At 43.5% G+C, this 20,111-nt stretch overlaps 2 protein-coding genes across 2 annotated transcripts in view; both read right to left on the bottom strand.

Moving 5' to 3' along the window:
- znhit6 (zinc finger HIT-type containing 6) overlaps positions 1-17,504 on the bottom strand; it is a 53,120-nt gene extending 35,616 nt beyond the window's left edge. Inside the window, exons 1-5 of the mRNA XM_021604591.2 lie at positions 17,267-17,504; positions 16,920-16,985; positions 12,183-12,289; positions 11,919-12,004; positions 8,479-8,582 (exon numbers count right to left, since the gene is read on the bottom strand). Of these exons, the coding sequence (XP_021460266.2) occupies positions 8,479-8,582; positions 11,919-12,004; positions 12,183-12,289; positions 16,920-16,985; positions 17,267-17,382 (479 nt within the window). The 5' untranslated portion in view covers positions 17,383-17,504. The remainder of the gene's footprint in view (positions 1-8,478; positions 8,583-11,918; positions 12,005-12,182; positions 12,290-16,919; positions 16,986-17,266) is intronic.
- Positions 17,505-18,387: 883 nt separating this feature from the next.
- LOC110524715 (collagen alpha-1(XXIV) chain) overlaps positions 18,388-20,111 on the bottom strand; it is a 241,432-nt gene continuing 239,708 nt past the window's right edge. The window contains exon 60 of the mRNA XM_036978599.1: positions 18,388-20,007. Within this exon, the coding sequence (XP_036834494.1) occupies positions 19,861-20,007 (147 nt within the window). The 3' untranslated portion in view covers positions 18,388-19,860. The remainder of the gene's footprint in view (positions 20,008-20,111) is intronic.

The following is a 20,111-nucleotide window of genomic DNA, read 5'->3' on the forward strand; positions in this document are numbered from 1 at the left end:
GAGGGTTGAAAAAATGAGAAGTGTGCAGAACTGGCAGAACATCCAATGAAAATGTGCTTATGAGTTTCCACTTGATGTGGGCAGAAGGGGAAGTTGGGGGGAAAGCAGGCAGCAGTGGGGGTTGGTTGGGCTGGGTGTGAGGGGGGGGAAAGCAGGAAGTAGTGGGGGTTGGTTGGGGAGAGTTTGAGGGGATTCCCTATGCAGGTGCAGAGCTATTCCATCCCCCACTAGGCTGCTGAGGAATTTATGAGTGTTTGCTTGGGCTTGGCAGAGACTGGGCTTGGTGGAAGGGGGGGTGGTAAGTCAGAGGAGGAACACCAGGTGTTTGGGCATTGTTCTGCATTGACGGTGAAAGGAAACTATTTTATCTGATGGAAAAAGGGATGGGCCGGGCAATGTAGGTGCGAGCATGCACCTCAGGCTGTGTCAGGATTGCATACAGGAATATGTGGTATCATTCACTCACGGTCAGTCATAAAAGTGAAGGTGGCACAGAGAAACTCAACAAGCATTTTCCATACAGACAAAAATGGGCAGATGGTGGAATGATGACATGTCAAGTTGAGTAAGTGTGTTTACATACTGCCTGACTGCCCAGTGAGAGCATGGCATAGGTCTTCTGTCTCCCTGCTTGACTGTCTGTCGGCCTGTCTCCCTGCTTGACTGTCTGTCGGCCTGTCTCCGTTTGCAGTAATAAGTCAAGTTCATCAAGAAATGTCCAATTGAAACCCCATTCAACTTGCATTCCTGCTTACCATCCAGCCATGGCGTCTATGCAAGAGGAATACCTATGTAAGAATGCTGTTCATTGACTACAACTCAGCATTCAACACCATAGTACCCTCCAATCTTATCATTAAGGTTGAGGCCCTGGGTCTCAAACACAGGCCGCCCCCAGGTGGTGAAGGTAGAAAACAACATCTCCACTTTGCTGATCCTCAACACTGGGGCCACACAGGACTCCCTGTTCCCCCATGACCATGCACACCAACGCAATCATCAAGTTTGCAGACAACACAACAGTAGTGGGCTTGATTACAATCAACACCGAGACAGCCTACAAGGTGGTGGTGAAGGCCCTCGGAGTGTGGTGTCAGAAAAACAACCTCTCACTCAAAGTCAACAAAACAAAAAGGAGATGATCGTGGACTTCAGGAAACAGCAAAGGGAGCACCCCCTATCCACATCGACGGGACAGCAGTACACATCACGGACAAACTGAAATGGTCCACCCACACAGACAATGTCGATGTGGTTAGACTGCAAACTCTCCTTCCAGACTCACATTAAGCATCTCCAATCCAAAATTAAATCTAGAATTGGCTTCCTATATCGCAACAAAGCATCCTTCACTCACACCGCCAAACATATCCTTGTAAAACTGACCCTCGACTTCGGTGATGTCATCTATAACATAGCCTCCAACACTCTACTCAACAAACTGGATGCAGTCTATCACAGTGCCATCCGTTTTGTCACCAAAGCCCCATACACTACCCACCATTGTGACCTGTACGCTCTTGTTAGTTGGCCCTCGCGTCATACTCATCGCCAAACCCACTCCAGGTTATCTACAAGTCCTGCTAGGTAAAGCCCCACCTTATCTCAGCTCACTGGTCACCATAGCAGCACCCACTCGTAGCACTCGCTCCAGCAGGTATATCTATCTCACTGGTCATCCCCAAAGCCAATTCCTCCTTTGGGCGTCTTTCCTTCCAGTTCTCTGCTGCCAATGACTGGAACGAACTGCAACAATCTATGAAGCTGGAGACTCATAACTCCCTCACTAGCTTTAAGCACCAGCTGTCAGAGCAGCTCACAGATCACTGCACCTGTACATAGCCCATTTATCTACCTACCTCATCCCCATACAGTATTTATTTTGCTCCTTTGCACCCCAGTATCTCTACTTGCACGTTCATCTTCTGCACATCTACCATTCCAGTGTTTAATTGCTATATTGTAATTACTTCGCCACCATGGCCTATTTATTGCGTTAACTCCCTTATCTTACCTCATTTACACTCACTGTATATAGACTGTTTTCTTTTGTTCTACTGTATTATTGACTATGTTTTGTTTATTCCACGTGTAACTATGTTGTTGTATGTGTCGAATTGCTACGCTTTATCTTGGCCAGATCGCAGTTGCAAATGAGAACTTGTTCTCAACTAGCCTACCTGGTTAAATAAAGGTGAAATAAAACATGTAATAAATGTGGTGAAGGCGCAACAGCGCCTCCTCAACTTGGCTTGTCACCTAAAACCCAGACAAACTTTTACAGATACACAACTGATAGCATCCTGTTGGGCTGTATCACTGCCTGGTACAGTAACTGCACCACCCAAAACCACAAGACTCTACGGAGGGTGGTGCAGTCTGCACAACGCATCACAGAGGGCAAACTACCTGCCTTCCAGGACACCTACAGCACCCGATGTCACAGGAAGGCCAAAAAGATTGTCAAGGACAACAACCAACTGAGCCATTGCCTGTTCACCCTTCTACCATCCAGAAGAGAGGTCAGTACAGGTGCATCAAAGCTGGGACCGAGAGACTGAAAAACAGCTTCTATCTCAAGGCCTTCAGACTGTTAAACAGCAATCACTAACACAGAGAGACTGCTGCATACATAACGTCATTGATCACTAGTCACTTTAATAATGTTTGCATATATTTATATGTACATATTCTTATTCCATCCCTTTAGATGTGAGTATTAGGTAGATGTGGAATTGTTAGATTACTTGTTAGATATTACCGCACTGTCGGAACTAGAAGCACAAGCATTTCGCTACTCTCGCATTAACATCTGCTACCCATGTGTATGTGACCAATACAATCCACCTGCCCAACACTAACACAAAAAAAAAAAGACCGATAACTTCTAGTTGGACTCGTTGTTGCTAAGGCCAAATCCGGGTTCCTACAAATCTCTCGTTGCTTTCAACAACCCAGTGGGGAATGGCTTGGAAGAAGGGGAATCAAACATCACATTTCTGAACTCTGCAGCAGAACAGCTTGTGATCAATGTGGTTTTGAAGCCTCTGGAAGTAATATTGTGTGCTCTACATTCATTATCATTTTTTTTGCTTGTCTGGAGGACAAAATGTTGAACTCGAACAACCTAAAAACCTCAGAGCCCTGGAAATAACATGGTGTTTCAAATTGTGTGTGTGTAAATTACTAAAATGGTGTGTGAGCGAACGCACGCAGAGCCTAGTGCAGAAGTGGGCTCCTATCATTCGTAAGCAGGTCCTCTCTCATCAATCTCAAGTGGCCAGTCTTATTCTCTCCAGTCATATCACTGGGCAGCACTACGACAACACTTATCAAGCACAAACTTATGGCAACCACAGTTCCAAGGTCTCAATGTCTAAGTTATGTTGCCATGACAAACTATTATTATTAAAAAGGTTCTATATTTAGTACTGTATAACAAACAAGAGCCTAACAACTGGCTTCCATAATATGAAAACATATGGAAGCCTTGAGGCGCTGACGCATTACAAATACCATATCTACCAACGCAGTGACCTCACACACTGTAATCATTTCACAAATAAAGCGCTGAGATGGAGGGTAAATGCAGATAGAAGAATATTATACAACTGATAGAAGTCAGCATCAGTACGTGTGCCCAAACAAACTGCCAACAAGGATTCCACAAACACAATACGTTGATCAAACACCTGGGTTGCAGTTAAACGAATGACCTAATGGCTGGCTCGATAGCTGGTTATCAGGCACCTGTGAGCTGCTACACATGATGTGTATGGCTGCTATACCCCCTTGCATGAAATTGTTTTCAAGACTCTGGGGGGAATGGGGTGGCAATGGAATTATAGGGTTCAAAATGCAGAAACACAGCCATCGCAGACAGAATATCATTGCATTGCCATTTCAGAAGGTGACTTCAGCTCCCACAAATAAAAGGGAAACTAGATACAGCACCAATTCTGATCAATTTGATGTTATTTTAATGGACGACAAAAAAAGCAATTTTCTTTTAAAACAAGAACGTTTCGAAGTGACCCCAAACTTTTGAATGTGTGTATGTAACACACACACACACACGGAGTCCCCAACCAGAACTCGTGCTCTGCCTAGAAGGCCAGCATCCCGGAGTCGTCTCTTCACCGTTGGCGTTGAGACTGGTGTTTTGCAGGTACAATTTAATGAAGCTGTCAGTTGAGGACTTGTGAGGCGTCTGTTTCTCAAACTAGACACTAATGTACTTGTCCTCTTGCTCAGTTGTGCACCGTGTCCTCCCAACTCCTTTCTATTCTGGTTAGAGACAGTTTGCGCTGTTCTGTGAAGGGAGTAGTACACAGCTTTGTGTGAGGTCTTCAGTTTCTTGGCAATTTCTCACATGGAATAGCCTTCATTTCTCGGAACAAGAATAGATTGACGAGTTTCAGAAGAAAGGTCTTTGTTTCTGGCCATTTTGAGCCTGTAATCGAACCCACAAGTGCTGATGCTCCAGATACTCAACTAGTCTAAAGGCGGAGAGTTTTATTGCTTCTTTAAATCAGCACACGTTTTCAGCTGTGCTAACAATTGCAAAAGGGTTTTCTAATGATCAATTAGCCTTTTAAAATGATAAACTTGGATCTAGCTACAATAGTCATTAACAACATCTACACTATTTCTGATCAATTTGATGTTACTTTAATGAACACTTTTTTTTTGCTTTTCTTTCAAAAACAAGGAAATGTCTAAGGGACCCCAAACTTTTGAACGGTTGTGTGTGTGTGTGTGTGTGTGTGTGTGCATTGCTAGTAAGTAACAGTTTTCTTCCATCCAGAAAAGTAAAACAAAGGGGAAGAAAGACGATAAACACTAGTATTCAAGCGGACTCTTCAACAGAGAAAAGAAAACATCACTTCAGAAGATAAGAGAACAAAACTTTAACAAGCTTCTTCTTGAGAGAAGAGAACAAAACATTGCTAACAGGAGGCCACCAAACATTTCCAAACCACACTTCAATACAAATTATTACATAAAAAAATGAACTGATCTGTTCGCAAGCCATTGAAGCCACCAATAAATCAGCTAACTTTTGAACAAGAGTATAGGGTGAGTTCCAAACGGCACTATTCCCAAACAATTACATATGTGTACCACTGGTTGATTTGGTTTTAAAAGTATTGCAGGCCTGTCATTTCTAGTTCAACACTTTTAGTGTACCCTTAACCTGCTTTGACATCAGTCACCAGGGAGAGGCAGGCAGGTGCACGCACACCAGCGCATGTGGCTGTGCACACACCTTAGCCCAGGATAAAAGCGTCTATAGCTGGCCGCTAATTAGGATTCCCTCTCTCTGGCTGTGTGTATGTAAGGACTGCCTCTCTCTGGCTGTGTGTGTAATGATGGCCTCTCTCTGGCAGCGTGTGCGTAGCATGAATATGTCGCTAAACATCTGCAGTCACACTGCTCCAACATCTGCTTATTATATAATGCACCAAGTAAATTCTCAAACCCATTTTCTCCTGCTGCTGTCGTTTAGTCGACAGCCTTAGTCCCAGTCTAGTCGACAGCCTTAGTCCCAGTCTAGTCGACAGCCTTAGTCCCAGTCTAGTCGACAGCCTTAGTCCCAGTCTAGTCGACAGCCTTAGTCCCAGTCTAGTCGACAGCCTTAGTCCCAGTCTAGTCGACAGCCTTAGTCCCAGTCTAGTCGACAGCCTTAGTCCCAGTCTAGTCGACAGCCTTAGTCCCAGTCTAGTCGACAGCCTTAGTCCCAGTCTAGTCGACAGCCTTAGTCCCAGTCTAGTCGACAGCCTTAGTCCCAGTCTAGTCGACAGCCTTAGTCCCAGTCTAGTCGACAGCCTTAGTCCCAGTCTAGTCGACAGCCTTAGTCCCAGTCTAGTCGACAGCCTTAGTCCCAGTCTAGTCGACAGCCTTAGTCCCAGTCTAGTCGACAGCCTTAGTCCCAGTCTAGTCGACAGCCTTAGTCCCAGTCTAGTCGACAGCCTTAGTCCCAGTCTAGTCGACAGCCTTAGTCCCAGTCTAGTCGACAGCCTTAGTCCCAGTCTAGTCGACAGCCTTAGTCCCAGTCTAGTCGACAGCCTTAGTCCCAGTCTAGTCGACAGCCTTAGTCCCAGTCTAGTCGACAGCCTTAGTCCCAGTCTAGTCGACAGCCTTAGTCCCAGTCTAGTCGACAGCCTTAGTCCCAGTCTAGTCGACAGCCTTAGTCCCAGTCTAGTCGACAGCCTTAGTCCCAGTCTAGTCGACAGCCTTAGTCCCAGTCTAGTCGACAGCCTTAGTCCCAGTCTAGTCGACAGCCTTAGTCCCAGTCTAGTCGACAGCCTTAGTCCCAGTCTAGTCGACAGCCTTAGTCCCAGTCTAGTCGACAGCCTTAGTCCCAGTCTAGTCGACAGCCTTAGTCCCAGTCTAGTCGACAGCCTTAGTCCCAGTCTAGTCGACAGCCTTAGTCCCAGTCTAGTCGACAGCCTTAGTCCCAGTCTAGTCGACAGCCTTAGTCCCAGTCTAGTCGACAGCCTTAGTCCCAGTCTAGTCGACAGCCTTAGTCCCAGTCCCTGTCTAGTCGACAGCCTTAGTCCCAGTCCCTGTCTAGTCGACAGCCTTAGTCCCAGTCCCTGTCTAGTCGACAGCCTTAGTCCCAGTCTCTGTCTAGTCGACAGCCTTAGTCCCAGTCTCTGTTTAGTCGACAGCCTTAGTCCCAGTCTCTGTTTAGTCGACAGCCTTAGTCCCAGTCTCTGTTTAGTCGACAGCCTTAGTCCCAGTCTCTGTTTAGTCGACAGCCTTAGTCCCAGTCTCTGTTTAGTCGACAGCCTTAGTCCCAGTCTCTGTTTAATCGACAGCCTTAGTCCCAGTCTCTGTTTAGTCGACAGCCTTAGTCCCAGTCTCTGTTTAGTCGACAGCCTTAGTCCCAGTCTCTGTTTAGTCGACAGCCTTAGTCCCAGTCTCTGTTTAGTCGACAGCCTTAGTCCCAGTCTCTGTTTAGTCGACAGCCTTAGTCCCAGTCTCTGTTTAGTCGACAGCCTTAGTCCCAGTCTCTGTTTAGTCGACAGCCTTAGTCCCAGTCTCTGTTTAGTCGACAGCCTTAGTCCCAGTCTCTGTTTAGTCGATCCCCTTAGTCCCAGTCTCTGTTTAGTCGATACCCTTAGTCCCAGTTTCTGTTTAGTCGATGCCCTTAGTTTATTTCCTATCCCTAGAGAATCCTCATCTGTCTCTTCCTTGAAAACTCCCAAGATAGGAGAACTTTATGCACACTGACTGCATGATATTTAGGATGTAACCACTAACCATAAGCATTTATTTATCAGTAATTTAATTTCTATGTATTTAACCCTAAATTATAAATGAACCCCCCCCAGTGTTCCATCCAAATGTAAAACCAGATACTACGCTATGTCTTCCTGGAAGAGAAAGGAGCCTGGCTACTCTGCTCCCCTTACATAATGCGGTCTTACCTTCTGGCAATAATGCACAAATTAGAACTACAAAACACCAGAGAGACAAACTGCCCTGAGGGGAATTATATTTAGAATGGAAAAGAGTGGACTGGCTAACATTAACTTCGTTCAGCGAGAGCTTTGATTGACATTACAGAGGTTCTGTTTTTTTTAGTTAACTTGTGGGTTAAATGTTTGTTTCCTTCCATGTGGGGTGGAGCGAGAGAGAGAGAGGGGAAATAGCAGAACGGTATCCCTTCAGGAAAAGTTGTCAAATATGAAAAGACGGGACCACCTGCAGCACAGCAGGAAATCCAGGAAAATGGAAAAGGAACGAGAAATGGAGGGAATGGGGAACAAAGGAAAACATGTCTGGGATTAGGGCTATGGCAGGTCTCACACTCATGAGTGGTGGGGTAAGCAGGTTGCTATAGAAACACACCAAGTCCAGTGAAACATCACAAGTTGGAAATGATGATGCCCCCAGAGAGGCCAGGACATATGGACAGGGTTGGTTTAGCCTACATAGCCGGTCAGAAGGCCACAGGCAGCAATACATTACTTCACAACAGTGACTAATCAAATGTTGCTTCAAGTCTTTGTCCAACATGGCCAAAATTTGCCTGAGCTAACACACACACACACAATTGAGCCGTAAGGCCTTCTCAAGACTAAACAGCACATGCCAGGTATACAGAGTTGAGTAGTGCCTTCATAAACATGCAGAGGACTGATGCCCCACAGATACAATAACAGTTGTGAGGAATTGTGAAAACTTAAGAGCGCCATCCTGTGGCAGAAAAACACTTCTGATCTCAACACGAGGATCCTCAACCACCTTACTGAACATAGAAGTTGTTTTTAAACTTTGCTATAAATAGAGTCGAGTGCTAGTATGGGTTTTGGATTTAAGTCAAAGAGCCACCTGAATGTTTAGAGGTCCTCTTAAAGAGGGGACGCAAACATTGCCTTTCTTCGCTGAGCAAAAAACAACTGTTATAAAACACTTTAGTATGTTGTATCCTACAGAACATGGCCCTGATGTCTAAGAGGAACCTACTTCTTGAGACAGATGGTGGAGTTCTCTCTGCTCTTGGTGAATGTGTTGGGAAGGAACCTCAACGTGATGTTCAGCCTCCTCGCCTGGGCTGTCAGTCTCTTAGCCTGGAGAGCGAGTGAGAGGGAAGAGCAAGCGAGAGAGCAAGGACATTACATAAACAAACATCTGCTCGTAACTACCTGGTTAAGCAACTGGTTAAGCAACTGGTTAATTGACAACAAAAAAAAATCTACAAAAATAGGAAGGACACTAGAAACGGCTGTTCTTGGCTCAGAACCTAATCACCCAAGAACTCATTCTCCTCACCTTGATTTTAAAGGATACCCCTTTACTTATTAATACTTGGATAGCACCATAATGACTAGAGGTCGACTGATTATGATTTTTCAACGCCGATACCGATTATTGGAGGACCAAAAAATGCTGATACCGATTAATGACAATTACAACAATACTGAATGAACACTTATTTTAACTTAATATAATACATCAATAAAATCAATTTAGCTTCAAATAAATAATCAAACATGTTCAATTTGGTTTAAATAATGTAAAAACAAAGTGTTAGAGAAGAAAGCAAAAGTGCAATATGTGCCATGTAAAAAAGCTAACGTTTAAAGTTCCTTGCTCAGAACATATGAAAGCTGGTGGTTCCTTTTAACACGAGTCTTCAATATTCCCAGGTAAGAAGTTTTAGGTTGTAGTTATTATAGGACTATTTCTCTCTCTACCATTTGTATCTCATATACCTTTGACTATTGGATGTTCTTATAGGCACTTTAGTATTGCCAGTATAGCTTCCGTCCATCTCCTCGCTCCAGGAACATCGACAGTCACCCTCAAAGCATCGTTGCCCATCGCTCCACAAAAGCCGCGGCCCTTGCAGAGCAAGGCGAACAACTACTTCAAGGTCTCAGAGCGAGTGACGTCACCGGTTGAAACGCTATTAGCGCGCACCCCGCTAACTAGCTAGACATTTCACATCGGTTACACTAGCCAAATCTCGGGAGTTGATAGGCTTGAAGTCATAAACAGCACAATGCTTGAAGCACAGAGAAGAACTGCTGGCAAATGCACGAAAGTGCTGTTTGAATGAATGCTTACGAGCCTGCTGCTGCCTACCACCGCTCAGAATGCTCTATCAAATCATAGACTTAATTATAACACACAGAAATACGAGCCTTAGGTCATTAATATGGTCAAATCCGGAAACTATCATTTCGAAAACAAGACGTTTATTCTTTCAGTGAAATACGGAACCGTTTCCGTATTTTACCTAACGGGTGGCAATCCTAAGTCTAAATATTCCTGTTACATTGCACAACCGTCAATGTTATGTAAAAATTACGTACAATTCTGGCAAATTAGTTCGCAACGAGCCAGGCGGCCAAAACTGTTGCATATACCCTTACTCTGCGTGCAATGAACGCTAGAGAAGTTACACAATTTCCCTAGTTTAATATTGCCTGCTACCCTGGATTTCTTTTAACTAAATATGCAGGTATATACTATAAAATATATATATAAAATATATACTTCTGTGTATTGATTAAGGCAGGCATTGATGTTTACGGTTAGGTACATTCATGCAACGATTGTGCTTTTTTCGCAAATGCGCTTTTGTTAAATCATCCCCCGTTTGGCGAAGTTGGCTGTCTTTGTTAGGAAGAAATAGTCTTGACACAGTTCGCAACGAGCCAGGTGGCCCAAACTGCTGCATATACCCTGACTCTGTTGCACAGAACGCAAGAAAAGTGACAATTTCCCGTGTTAAAATAAATTCATGTTAGCAGGCAATATTAACTAAATATGCAGGTTTAAAAATATACACTTGTGTATTGATTTTAAGAAAGGCGTTGATGTTTATGGTTAGGTACACATTGGTGCTTTTTCACGAATGCGCTCGTTAAATCACCCGTTTGGCGAAGTATGCTATGATTCAATGATTAATCGATGCAGTGCCTGTTAATTTTACTCAACGCAGGACAAGCTAGATAAACTAGTAATATCATCAACCATGTGTAGTTAACTTCTCTAGGGTAGGGGGCAGCATTTGGAATTTTGGATGAAATGCATACCCAAATTAAATTGCCTTCTACTCAGGCCCAGGAGATAGGATATGCATATAATTGGTCGATTTGGATAGAAAACACTTTAAAGTTTCCAAAACTGTTAAAATAGTATCTGAGTATAACAGAACTGATTTGGCAGGTGAAAACCTAAGAAAAATCCATTCAGGAAGTAGGATTTTATTTTGTTGTCATTTTCTATTCAATGCCATTACAGTATCCATTGACTTAGGACTCAAATTGCAGTTCCTATGCCTTCCACTAGATGTCAACAGTCTTTAGAAATTGTTTCAGGCTTGTATTCTGAAAAATGAGGGAGTAAAAGCAGTCTGAATGAGTGGACCCTGCATTGTCACAGAGCTTTTTCATGTGCGCGACCGAGAGAGTGCCTTTCTTGTTTACCTTTTATATTGACAGCGTTATTGTCCGGTTGAAATATTATCGATTATTTTGGCTAAAAACAACCTGAGGATTAAATATAAACATCGTTTGACATGTTTCTATGAACTTTACGGATACAATTAGGATTTTTTTGTCTGCCTGTTGTGACTGCGTTTGAGCCTGTGGATTACTGAAGAAAACGCTAACAAAACTGAGGTTTTTGGATATAAAGAGACTTTATCGAACAAGGTGGGACGCTAGCGTCTCTTTGTATGTGATATTAGACCATTACATGTAGAAGGTTCTGGAAGGCCACAGCCCAGATAGACATTCACATTCCTTGCCAGACATTCACATTCCTTGCCAGACATTCACATTACTTGCCAGACAGACAGACTTTCCCCGCTATTTCGCTAAGAAGTATCATTCTTATTTTATTGATAGATTTGTGACCACTGAACCAGACCGAAGCAAAAACACATTACCTCAAGCCATTATAAAATGCTGCATGTAATTGTCTTAAATGAATACAGGTAAGGACTGGGCTGGCAGACTGAGTCGCTCCCTGAAAGTGCCATTTTCAATTAATGTCTGTGGTTATGGGTTCCAGCTCTGCTCAAACCACAGTTACCTGAAGAGCCATGGAGGCACAGAGAGAAAACTCAAAACCACACAATTTAAATCATATAAAGAATTCATTTCCAAAAAAGATTTTGTGAGGCAAGTTAAAAATGCTCTAGGGTGCTCCAAGAAACACAAAGATATTATGAAAATAGAAATCAACATTGCAGTTTAGACAAGCATAACACTCTCCAAGTCTTTCTGGTGTGAGCCCGATAGAAGGAATCATCATCCTACTCAGTCACCCCGCCAGTCCCACTGTCAAACTTGTGGTTGATGTGAGTTTCTCCCTCACCATGTAGAGTTGTCTGATATAAATATATCACAAATTCAATCAATTAAATGAGAGGTGGTGGATGAATGACTTACTCTAAAGTTAACAGGAGGGCCGCGGACCAGGGAATCTCTGTTGGCGCTGTCTGCCAGCCTCCCCGTGTCCTCAAGGAACCTGTAGTCTAGCAGGGCCACAAAGGAGACCACAGTTACACACAATTCAATGAATCTTTGTTTAGTCAGGATAGTCCATTCACTCAGCAACAGTCATTGCTTTCCAGGAAGTCATGCCATCCACAAACCTTTGACCATTACAAACGCATGCATGCGCACACACACACAGCAGAGAGAGTGTCTCACCGCTGAGTAGGTTCATCTCATCCATCTTGGACAGGGCCACAAAGGCAGTCTTATCTCGAACTCCACTGCATCCTGACTCCTCTTTGTGCTTCTTCACACAGGGCAAGCTAGGTTAAAAATAAAAATAATAAGAGGACATTTTTAAATAACATTTTATCAAAGTTTGCTCTTCTGGTACAGTCAGCACTAGAACTATAGCGAGAAAAGAAGCTGTGTAGAGGTTTTGGTTCATCCATGAACACAACATACTGACACAGTATCAGCTGTATGTCCAAGGACAAAGCATCCATTTAGGCACATTGTAGAATACAAACTCTGCAATTTTCTTAATAAAGTGGCTACTTAGAACTAACAGCAGGTCTGGAAAATGCAGAGCAGAACCACGTCTTTCACTATGGGTAGAGTTGCATCATGGTAGCAGAAGACTGGGGATGGAAGGATGGAGAACAGAAGACTGTGGATGGAGAACAGAAGACTGGGGATGGAGAACAGAAGACTGGGGATGGAAGGATGGAGAACAGAAGACTGGGGATGGAGAACAGAAGACTGGGGATGGAGAACAGAAGACTGGGGATGGAGAACAGAAGACTGGGGATGGAGAACAGAAGACTGGGGATGGAGAACAGAAGACTGGGGATGGAAGGATGGAGAACAGAAGACTGGGGATGGAAGGATGGAGAACAGAAGACTGGGGATAGAAGGCAGAATGACAGAGGCATAAATCAGACTGGAGATGTCTCACTGCATGCTGGGAAATGTATGTGTGCCACTGAAGGAAGACCCTTCTCTTCCTCTCCTCTGACAGATTGAAATCCCCTGCGTCGGTTTCACCTGAGACTCACTGTGTGCGGAGTGATTGGGTAAGGGAACTATAGACGAGTTAGGCCTATAACTGGTTGACACCAGCTAGTTTATATTATTACTAACTCCAAGGCCTATAACTGGTTGACACCAGCTAGTTTATATTATTACTAACGCCAAGGCCTATAACTGGTTGACACCAGTTAGTTTATATTATTACTAACTCCAAGGTCCACAAATGTACACTTATTATTTGACCTAAGCTAATCCAAGCTATACCTCCGGTGATCAGGGCAATACATACACCAGTGCAGTAATGTTTTGAAAGAATAGATACTAACCAACACGTGTGAAAGGTGTTTTGCAGTCAGTCACATTCTTCAAGGCTTAAAACACTCATTAATTTCAACCAGCCCAAATGTGCCCTTTCATCCATCCCATCCATGGTATTTATTTGTTAGGGACCACATACAAACACACAAGTATGTGGACACCCGTTCAAATTAGTGGGTTTGGCTAAATCAGCCACAGAGGTGTATAAAATTGAGCCCCCAGCCATGCAATCTTTATAGACAAACACTGGCAGTAGAGTGGCCTTACTGAAGAGCTCAGTGACTTTCAACGTTGCACCGTAATAGGATGCCACCTTCCCAAGTCAGTTTGTCAAATTTCTGCCCTGCTAGAGCTGCCCCGGTTAACTGTAAGTCCTATTAAACTCAGCAAAAAAAAAAAAAAACGTCCCCTTTTCAGGGCCCTGTCTTTCAAAGACAAGTCGTAAAAATCCAAATAACGTCACAGATATTCATTGTAAAGGGTTTAACACTGTTTCCCATGCTTGTTCAATGAACAATGAACATGCACCTGTGGAACGGACGTTAAGACACTAACAGCTTACAGACGGTAGGCAATTACGGTCACAGTTATGAAAACTTAGGACACTAAAAAGAGGCCTTTCTACTGACTCTGAAAAACACCAAAAGAAAGATGCCCAGGGTCCCTGCTCATCTGCGTGAACGTGCCTTAGGCATGCTGCAAGGAAGCATGAGTACTGCAGATGTGGCCAGGGCAATAAATTGCAATTCCCACATACTCTTTTTGATAAGGGTGTGTAACAGAGTAATAACCATATTGAACTAACATGCTTTAAGACAGTGCTACAGGGAGACAGGACGGACAGCTGATCGTCCTCGCAGTGGCAGACCACGTGTAACACCTGCACAGGATCGGTACATCCGAATATCACACCTGCGGGACAGGTACAGGATGGAAACAACTGCCTGAGTTACAGGAAAGCACAATCCCTCCATCAGTGCTCAGACTGCCCACAATAGGCTGAGAGAGGCTTGGCTTGTAGGACTGAGGGCTTGTAGGCCTGTTGTAAGGCAGGTCCTCACCAGACATCACCGGCAACAACGTTGCCTATGGGCACAAACCCACTGTCGCTGGACCAGACAGGACTGGCAAAAAGTTATCTTCACTGACGAGTCACGGTTTTGTCTCACCAGGGGTTATGGTCGGATTCACGTTTATCGTCAAAGGAATGAGCGTTACACCGAGGCCTGTATGACAATGCCACCAGCCATACTGCTCGTTCTGTGCTTGATTTCCTGCAAGACAGGAATGTTGGTGTTCTGCCATGGCCAGCGAAAAGCCCGGATCTCAATCCCATTGAGCACGTCTGGGACCTGTTGGATCAGAGGGTGAGGGCTAGGGCCATTCCCCACCAGAAAAGTCTGGGAACTTGCAGGCGCCATGGTGGAAGAGTGGGGTAACATCTCACAGCAAGTACTGGCAAATCTGGAGCATTCCATATGGAGATGCACTGCAGTACTAAATGCAGCTGCTTGCCACACCAGATACTGACTGTTCATTTTGATTGTGACCCCCCCCCCCCTTTGTTCAGGGACACATTATTACATTTCTGTGGAACTTGTTCAGTTTATGTCTCAGTTGTTGAATCTTGTTATGTTCATACAAATATTTACACATGTTCATTTTGCTGAAAATAAACGCAGTTGACAGTGGGAGGACGTTTCTTTTTTTGATTAGTTTATTATGAAGTGGAAACGTCTAGGAGCAACAACAGCTCAGCCGCAAAGTGGAATGACACGCATGCTCACAGAACGGGCCCGCCGAGTGCTGAAGCGCGTAAAAATTGTCTGTCCTCGTTTGCAACACTCACTACTAAGTTCCAAACTGCCTCTGGAAGCAACGTCAGCACAATAACTATTTGTCAGGAGCCTCATGAAATTGGTTTCCATGGCCGAGCAGCCGCACACAAGCCTAAGATCACCATGTGCAATGCCAAGCGTTGAGTGGTGTAAAGCTTGCGGCCATTAGACTCTGGAGCAGTGGAAACACGTTCTCTGGAGTGATGAATCACACTTCACTATCTGGCAGTCCGACAGACGAATCTGGGTTTGGCAGATGCCAGGAGAATGCTACCTGCCCGAATGTATAGTGCTAACTAAAGTTTGGTGGAGGAGGAATAATGTTCTGCGGCTGTTTTTCCATGGTTCGGGCTAGGCCCCTTAGTTTCGCTGAAGGGAAATCTTAATGCTATAGCATACAATGACATTCTAGACGATTCTGCAATGACATTCTAGATGATTCTGCGCTTCCAACTTTGTGCCAACAGTTTGAGGAAGGCCCTTCCCTGTTTCAGCGGGATAATGCCCCTTTGCACAAAGCAATGTCCATACAGAAATCTAGTGGAAAGCCTTCCCAGAAGAGTGGAGGCTGTTATAAGCAGCATATTGGGGGACCAACTCCATATTAGTGCCCATGATCTTGGAATGAGATGTTCAACAGGTTGGTGTCCACATATGTAGTGTAGCTAATTTGAATCTGTAGTCACATTTTCATCCGTGGTAGGACTGCAGACTCTAAATGAAAACATCCATAATAATGTCAAGGGATCTTGGTGTGGTTCTCTCGAGGGCCTTGTTTATTTAATGAACAGTTGGGATGTGATCCAAACACAGACATTCACAAGTCACAATCCATTTCAGACACTTGCTGACAGAGGTACTTGGCAGGGGTCTTTCAGACCATCTCCACAAACTATTTGGGGAATGTCAATGGCTGCCCACAACAATGGGGAGGCATTCGAGAAATGTGCAAATTACCTCTAAATCTTATTGAGATGTGAGAAGGAGCCATTTTGATAGTGCCATTCAGGCTGAGATTGAAAGCTGAAAGGTATTTCTTAGTAGGCTTCACTTGCTTTCTGGTACTTGGATTTGATAGCTTCATACCACAGCTGAGATGAATCACCTGGACATGTCCATCTTTCAAAAACACTGATACAATTGTCTTACTTGCACATACCTACACAGAGAGCGCTCAAGAATAGCCTACCTTCACATTTTTGTTACATAGCCTAGGCCTAATCAAAGGATTTTCAGCTTTACTCTCATCTTGGCCGTAGAATGGTTACCCACTCAATTTCTGACCTTGGAGGAGGTGCAGTCTAGCCCACCACCAAATCTTAAAACATGTATTTTAAACACTGACCTTGTTATAAAACACCTGGGGATATGGGTTGCAGCCCCAAATGGCACCATTTCCCCTATATAGTAAACTACCTTTGACCAGGGCTGGTTGGCAGTACTTTTGACCAGAGCCTGAGTAGTGCAATAGACCTATAGGGGAAAATGGGCCAATTGGGGGACACGCAGCCATAGTCTTATACACAGCTTGAGTTTTAAGGAGACGAGAAGAAAGGACACAAGGAATATAGAATTGAGAGCTTTGTTAGGGTTGCTTCAATTCGAAAACAGCAAATAATATTCCATCACATATGATATGGTAAGGGCTATAGTGTATAACACAGAACCTCACAGCTTCCATTGTCTTTCCTATCAGTGCACATGAATTAAAGGGAGAGCAAGTCACTTTATACTATTGAGATGCACAAGATGTCTCTCCTCTTACCTGCACGAGTGTTTGAGGCAGCCGGGACATCTATAATTCGCCACTTCAGAGCCACACACACCACAACTGTAGGAAATAAATGATAAATCATGTTCAACAAACACTCGACATCGCCAGACTCTAAGGGGCGTGGACATCACAGCACGTGGTAACCCATGTGCTTTCCTGATAGCTTGTTATTGTAGCTACAAATATAACCTGCCACAATTATTTTACATACATTCAGAGACATAGCAAGGTAAGATAGTAGTAATCACTATGGCTAGGTAAGCTAGCTTGCTGTGTTATTGAGCTAGACACCATCTAGCCCACCAAGAGTTAGCTTAGCAAGCTAGCTGCCTTCTTACTTTGCCAGGGATAGTTTTATTTTGTTTCCTTTGAGTTCGTCTCCCAGACGGTCATTCTCGACGTGGCTTTCAGCAGCTGCGACTGTATCCACCGAAGGCAGCATACTTGTACACATTTCTAGAAATTACTCTCGAAGCTCTGTTTCAATCAAAGCAGTCTGAAGTGTACCGTCTTCCGCTATACGTGGAGAAAAATATGTGACGGATGTATTCCGGTTTGTCTTGACAATGCACAAAAACGCCCCCTGGTGTTGGTATTCGTGTAATATAGGACATTTGATGCGTGGAAGATCCCCCCTCTATCATGTGCTGCATGTCAGTCTGTCAGTCAGCCTCTCTCTCTTACTCTGTGTGTAGGCCCATGTACATCAATAAGAGCTGTGTTGTTCTGAGGACTGAAGCTGACCATTATAAAACTAAAGCCTTTCCAACCCACACTGACCAGGCCCAGGAGAGATGAGCTGATGTCTAATGAAAAGAAATGAACAAAATATGCATTGTTTTTCTTGTATCTTTGTTTGGAGAAGACAAAAGCAACAGTATCAAAGTTGGGTCAAACAGGAGCAAACATCTGAATCCAAACTGTTCTTAGTATCTAGCTCAAGAGAAGTCAGCCATTTTGTTTCTCATAGTTTATTTGCTTTGTCCCTATCCATGGTAACACAGTGCTTGTCATTCCATAGGATCTTTGTCAAGTTTAAAGGTCCATGCTAGTATTGTGTTAAGAAGGAAAAGCCCAAGTGATGTTTATATGTAGCCTACATTGCATGCATTGTTTTTAATCGTAAAAAAACCCTCCTTATTACCAGTAACTCTCCATGTTACCAGTATCTATACAGCTTCCAGCAAAGTTTAAATGTTGCTGGAACTGAGAGAGTGGGTGTCAAGAATTCAAACCATTTCAATGAAAAACAGATTTTCGAGTTTGATGCCAGAGGGGCGTGTTGGACTTGGACTTCTCAAAATTTTTAAAAATAATAGAGACTTATGAGTATTGGAAATCTGAAGTTGCGCTGCTAATGATAAGTAGCTATCTTTAATTGCAGTTTTTAACCAGGTCACTGTTGGACTTCAGAAATACTGTTATGAACATCAACAAAATAACAAGACGGTATTTACTATTTTGGGATTAAAACATTTCATTTATTTAATGTCAATATATTTCATATTTACACAATTTTAACTTTATTCCTTGAGAGCATTTACTTATTTAATTACACTTTTTTCAACGTAACATAACTTAAGAACAAGATCATTGCTATTTCTGATGTGTTCTGACTCTGGCCTATGCTAGCTGCCAGTATGAGCTATCAACCCCCATTGTAGTGAATGTGAACATATACAATGAACAGTCACATAATGTGTGTACATAGTATACAAATACAATTTTTTACATAAATAGTTATTTGGACTAAGTTGGAGTTGACCAAATAGATCTCTGAGAGTATAATTTATTGGGGTACAGTAATGTGAACAAAAACAAAGGATATAAATAATCAACAATATAATGTCAAAATATACACAGGAAAAATGTCTCACAACTCACTGATGTCTCACGCTCTTGTGTCTGTTGCAGCACCAATGATAGGTTACGTTACCACCTACCAAATAAAATGAAGAGTAAAAGCTAAAAAATATGTAATTCATCAACAAATGTTTCATATAAATTTCAAATAAGTACTCTTACAACAGATCTTGATGTAACCGGTACATAAGGACAAAGAATTACTTGACACTAGCACCTATAGAAGGCATACAAGCAGGAGGTAGAGCACCATCTTTCAAGGGCAGTGTCCAAAATAGAACCATATTCCTGATATAGTGCACTACATTTGAGCTCTATGTGCCCTGGTTAAACCTAGTGCATTACATAGGGAATATGGTGCAATTTTGGACTTACCCAAGGTGTAAACATCCAGCTGTGTTGGACAACAGATTCAAACATTAAAAATAAACAAAATTGCGGTCTGAGCTGGCAGTTGACCTTTGATTGAAATTGCAATATGAAATCTCTCACTCTTAATTCACAAGCTATTGCACTCTTAGGAAGCTTTTGTTGTACAGTATTCCTGTTACAAAGCCCCTAGAGCTTTCCTTCGGATAGCTAGGCCCCTTCTAAGGATGGCTGGGAGGGTGAATATGGGGGAGAAGGAGGATGGGGGTGGGCAGTAGGGAGGGAGGCACAGGATTTGAGTTTTAGGACGGTGTTGTGTGGATGAGCCCTGTCCTGAGTTCAGGGTCCAACGAACTCAAGCACCTTTTGAAAAACAAAAACCAAACAGACACACTTTACACATTTATTTGATAAATATTGGTATACACTGCTCTCCTGAGGCCATCTTACTGTAAGCTGGCCTAGTTTGCTATGGACTGAGTTCTTCCACAGAAGTCTGCCATTCCATTGGACAGGGCATTTGACACTCGCTAACACTCAATAAAGAGTCTCCCAAGTGGGGGAGCAGACCTGACCAACTCTGCTTGGGCTTATAGAGATCTCTCTTTGGTTTGGTGAGCAGCCATTTTGGCCTGCTTATGCCATGCTCGTTTTTTATAGTTTATATTTTGGACAGGCAGGCTAGCGATGGATAATGACCTCACAGGAAGCAGACAGGTCCCACCTCGAGGTGGCGCAGATCGTTGGACTGTGACAAAGGTTGCTCCTGTATATCAATGATGGGGAGCTCGTAGCTGTCCTGAGTATGGAAGAAGAAGCGTGACTGGTGCCAGCTGCCATCTTGGATCTAGAAGGGAAAATATACAATATGAAGTCTCAAAGTAGGAGTGCTGATCTAGGATCAGTTTTGCCTTTTAGATTATAATGAATAAGATTACATGGACAGGGAGG

The sequence above is a fragment of the Oncorhynchus mykiss genome, chromosome 5 (assembly GCF_013265735.2).
Source record: "Oncorhynchus mykiss isolate Arlee chromosome 5, USDA_OmykA_1.1, whole genome shotgun sequence".
In the NCBI taxonomy this organism is placed as follows: domain Eukaryota; kingdom Metazoa; phylum Chordata; class Actinopteri; order Salmoniformes; family Salmonidae; genus Oncorhynchus; species Oncorhynchus mykiss.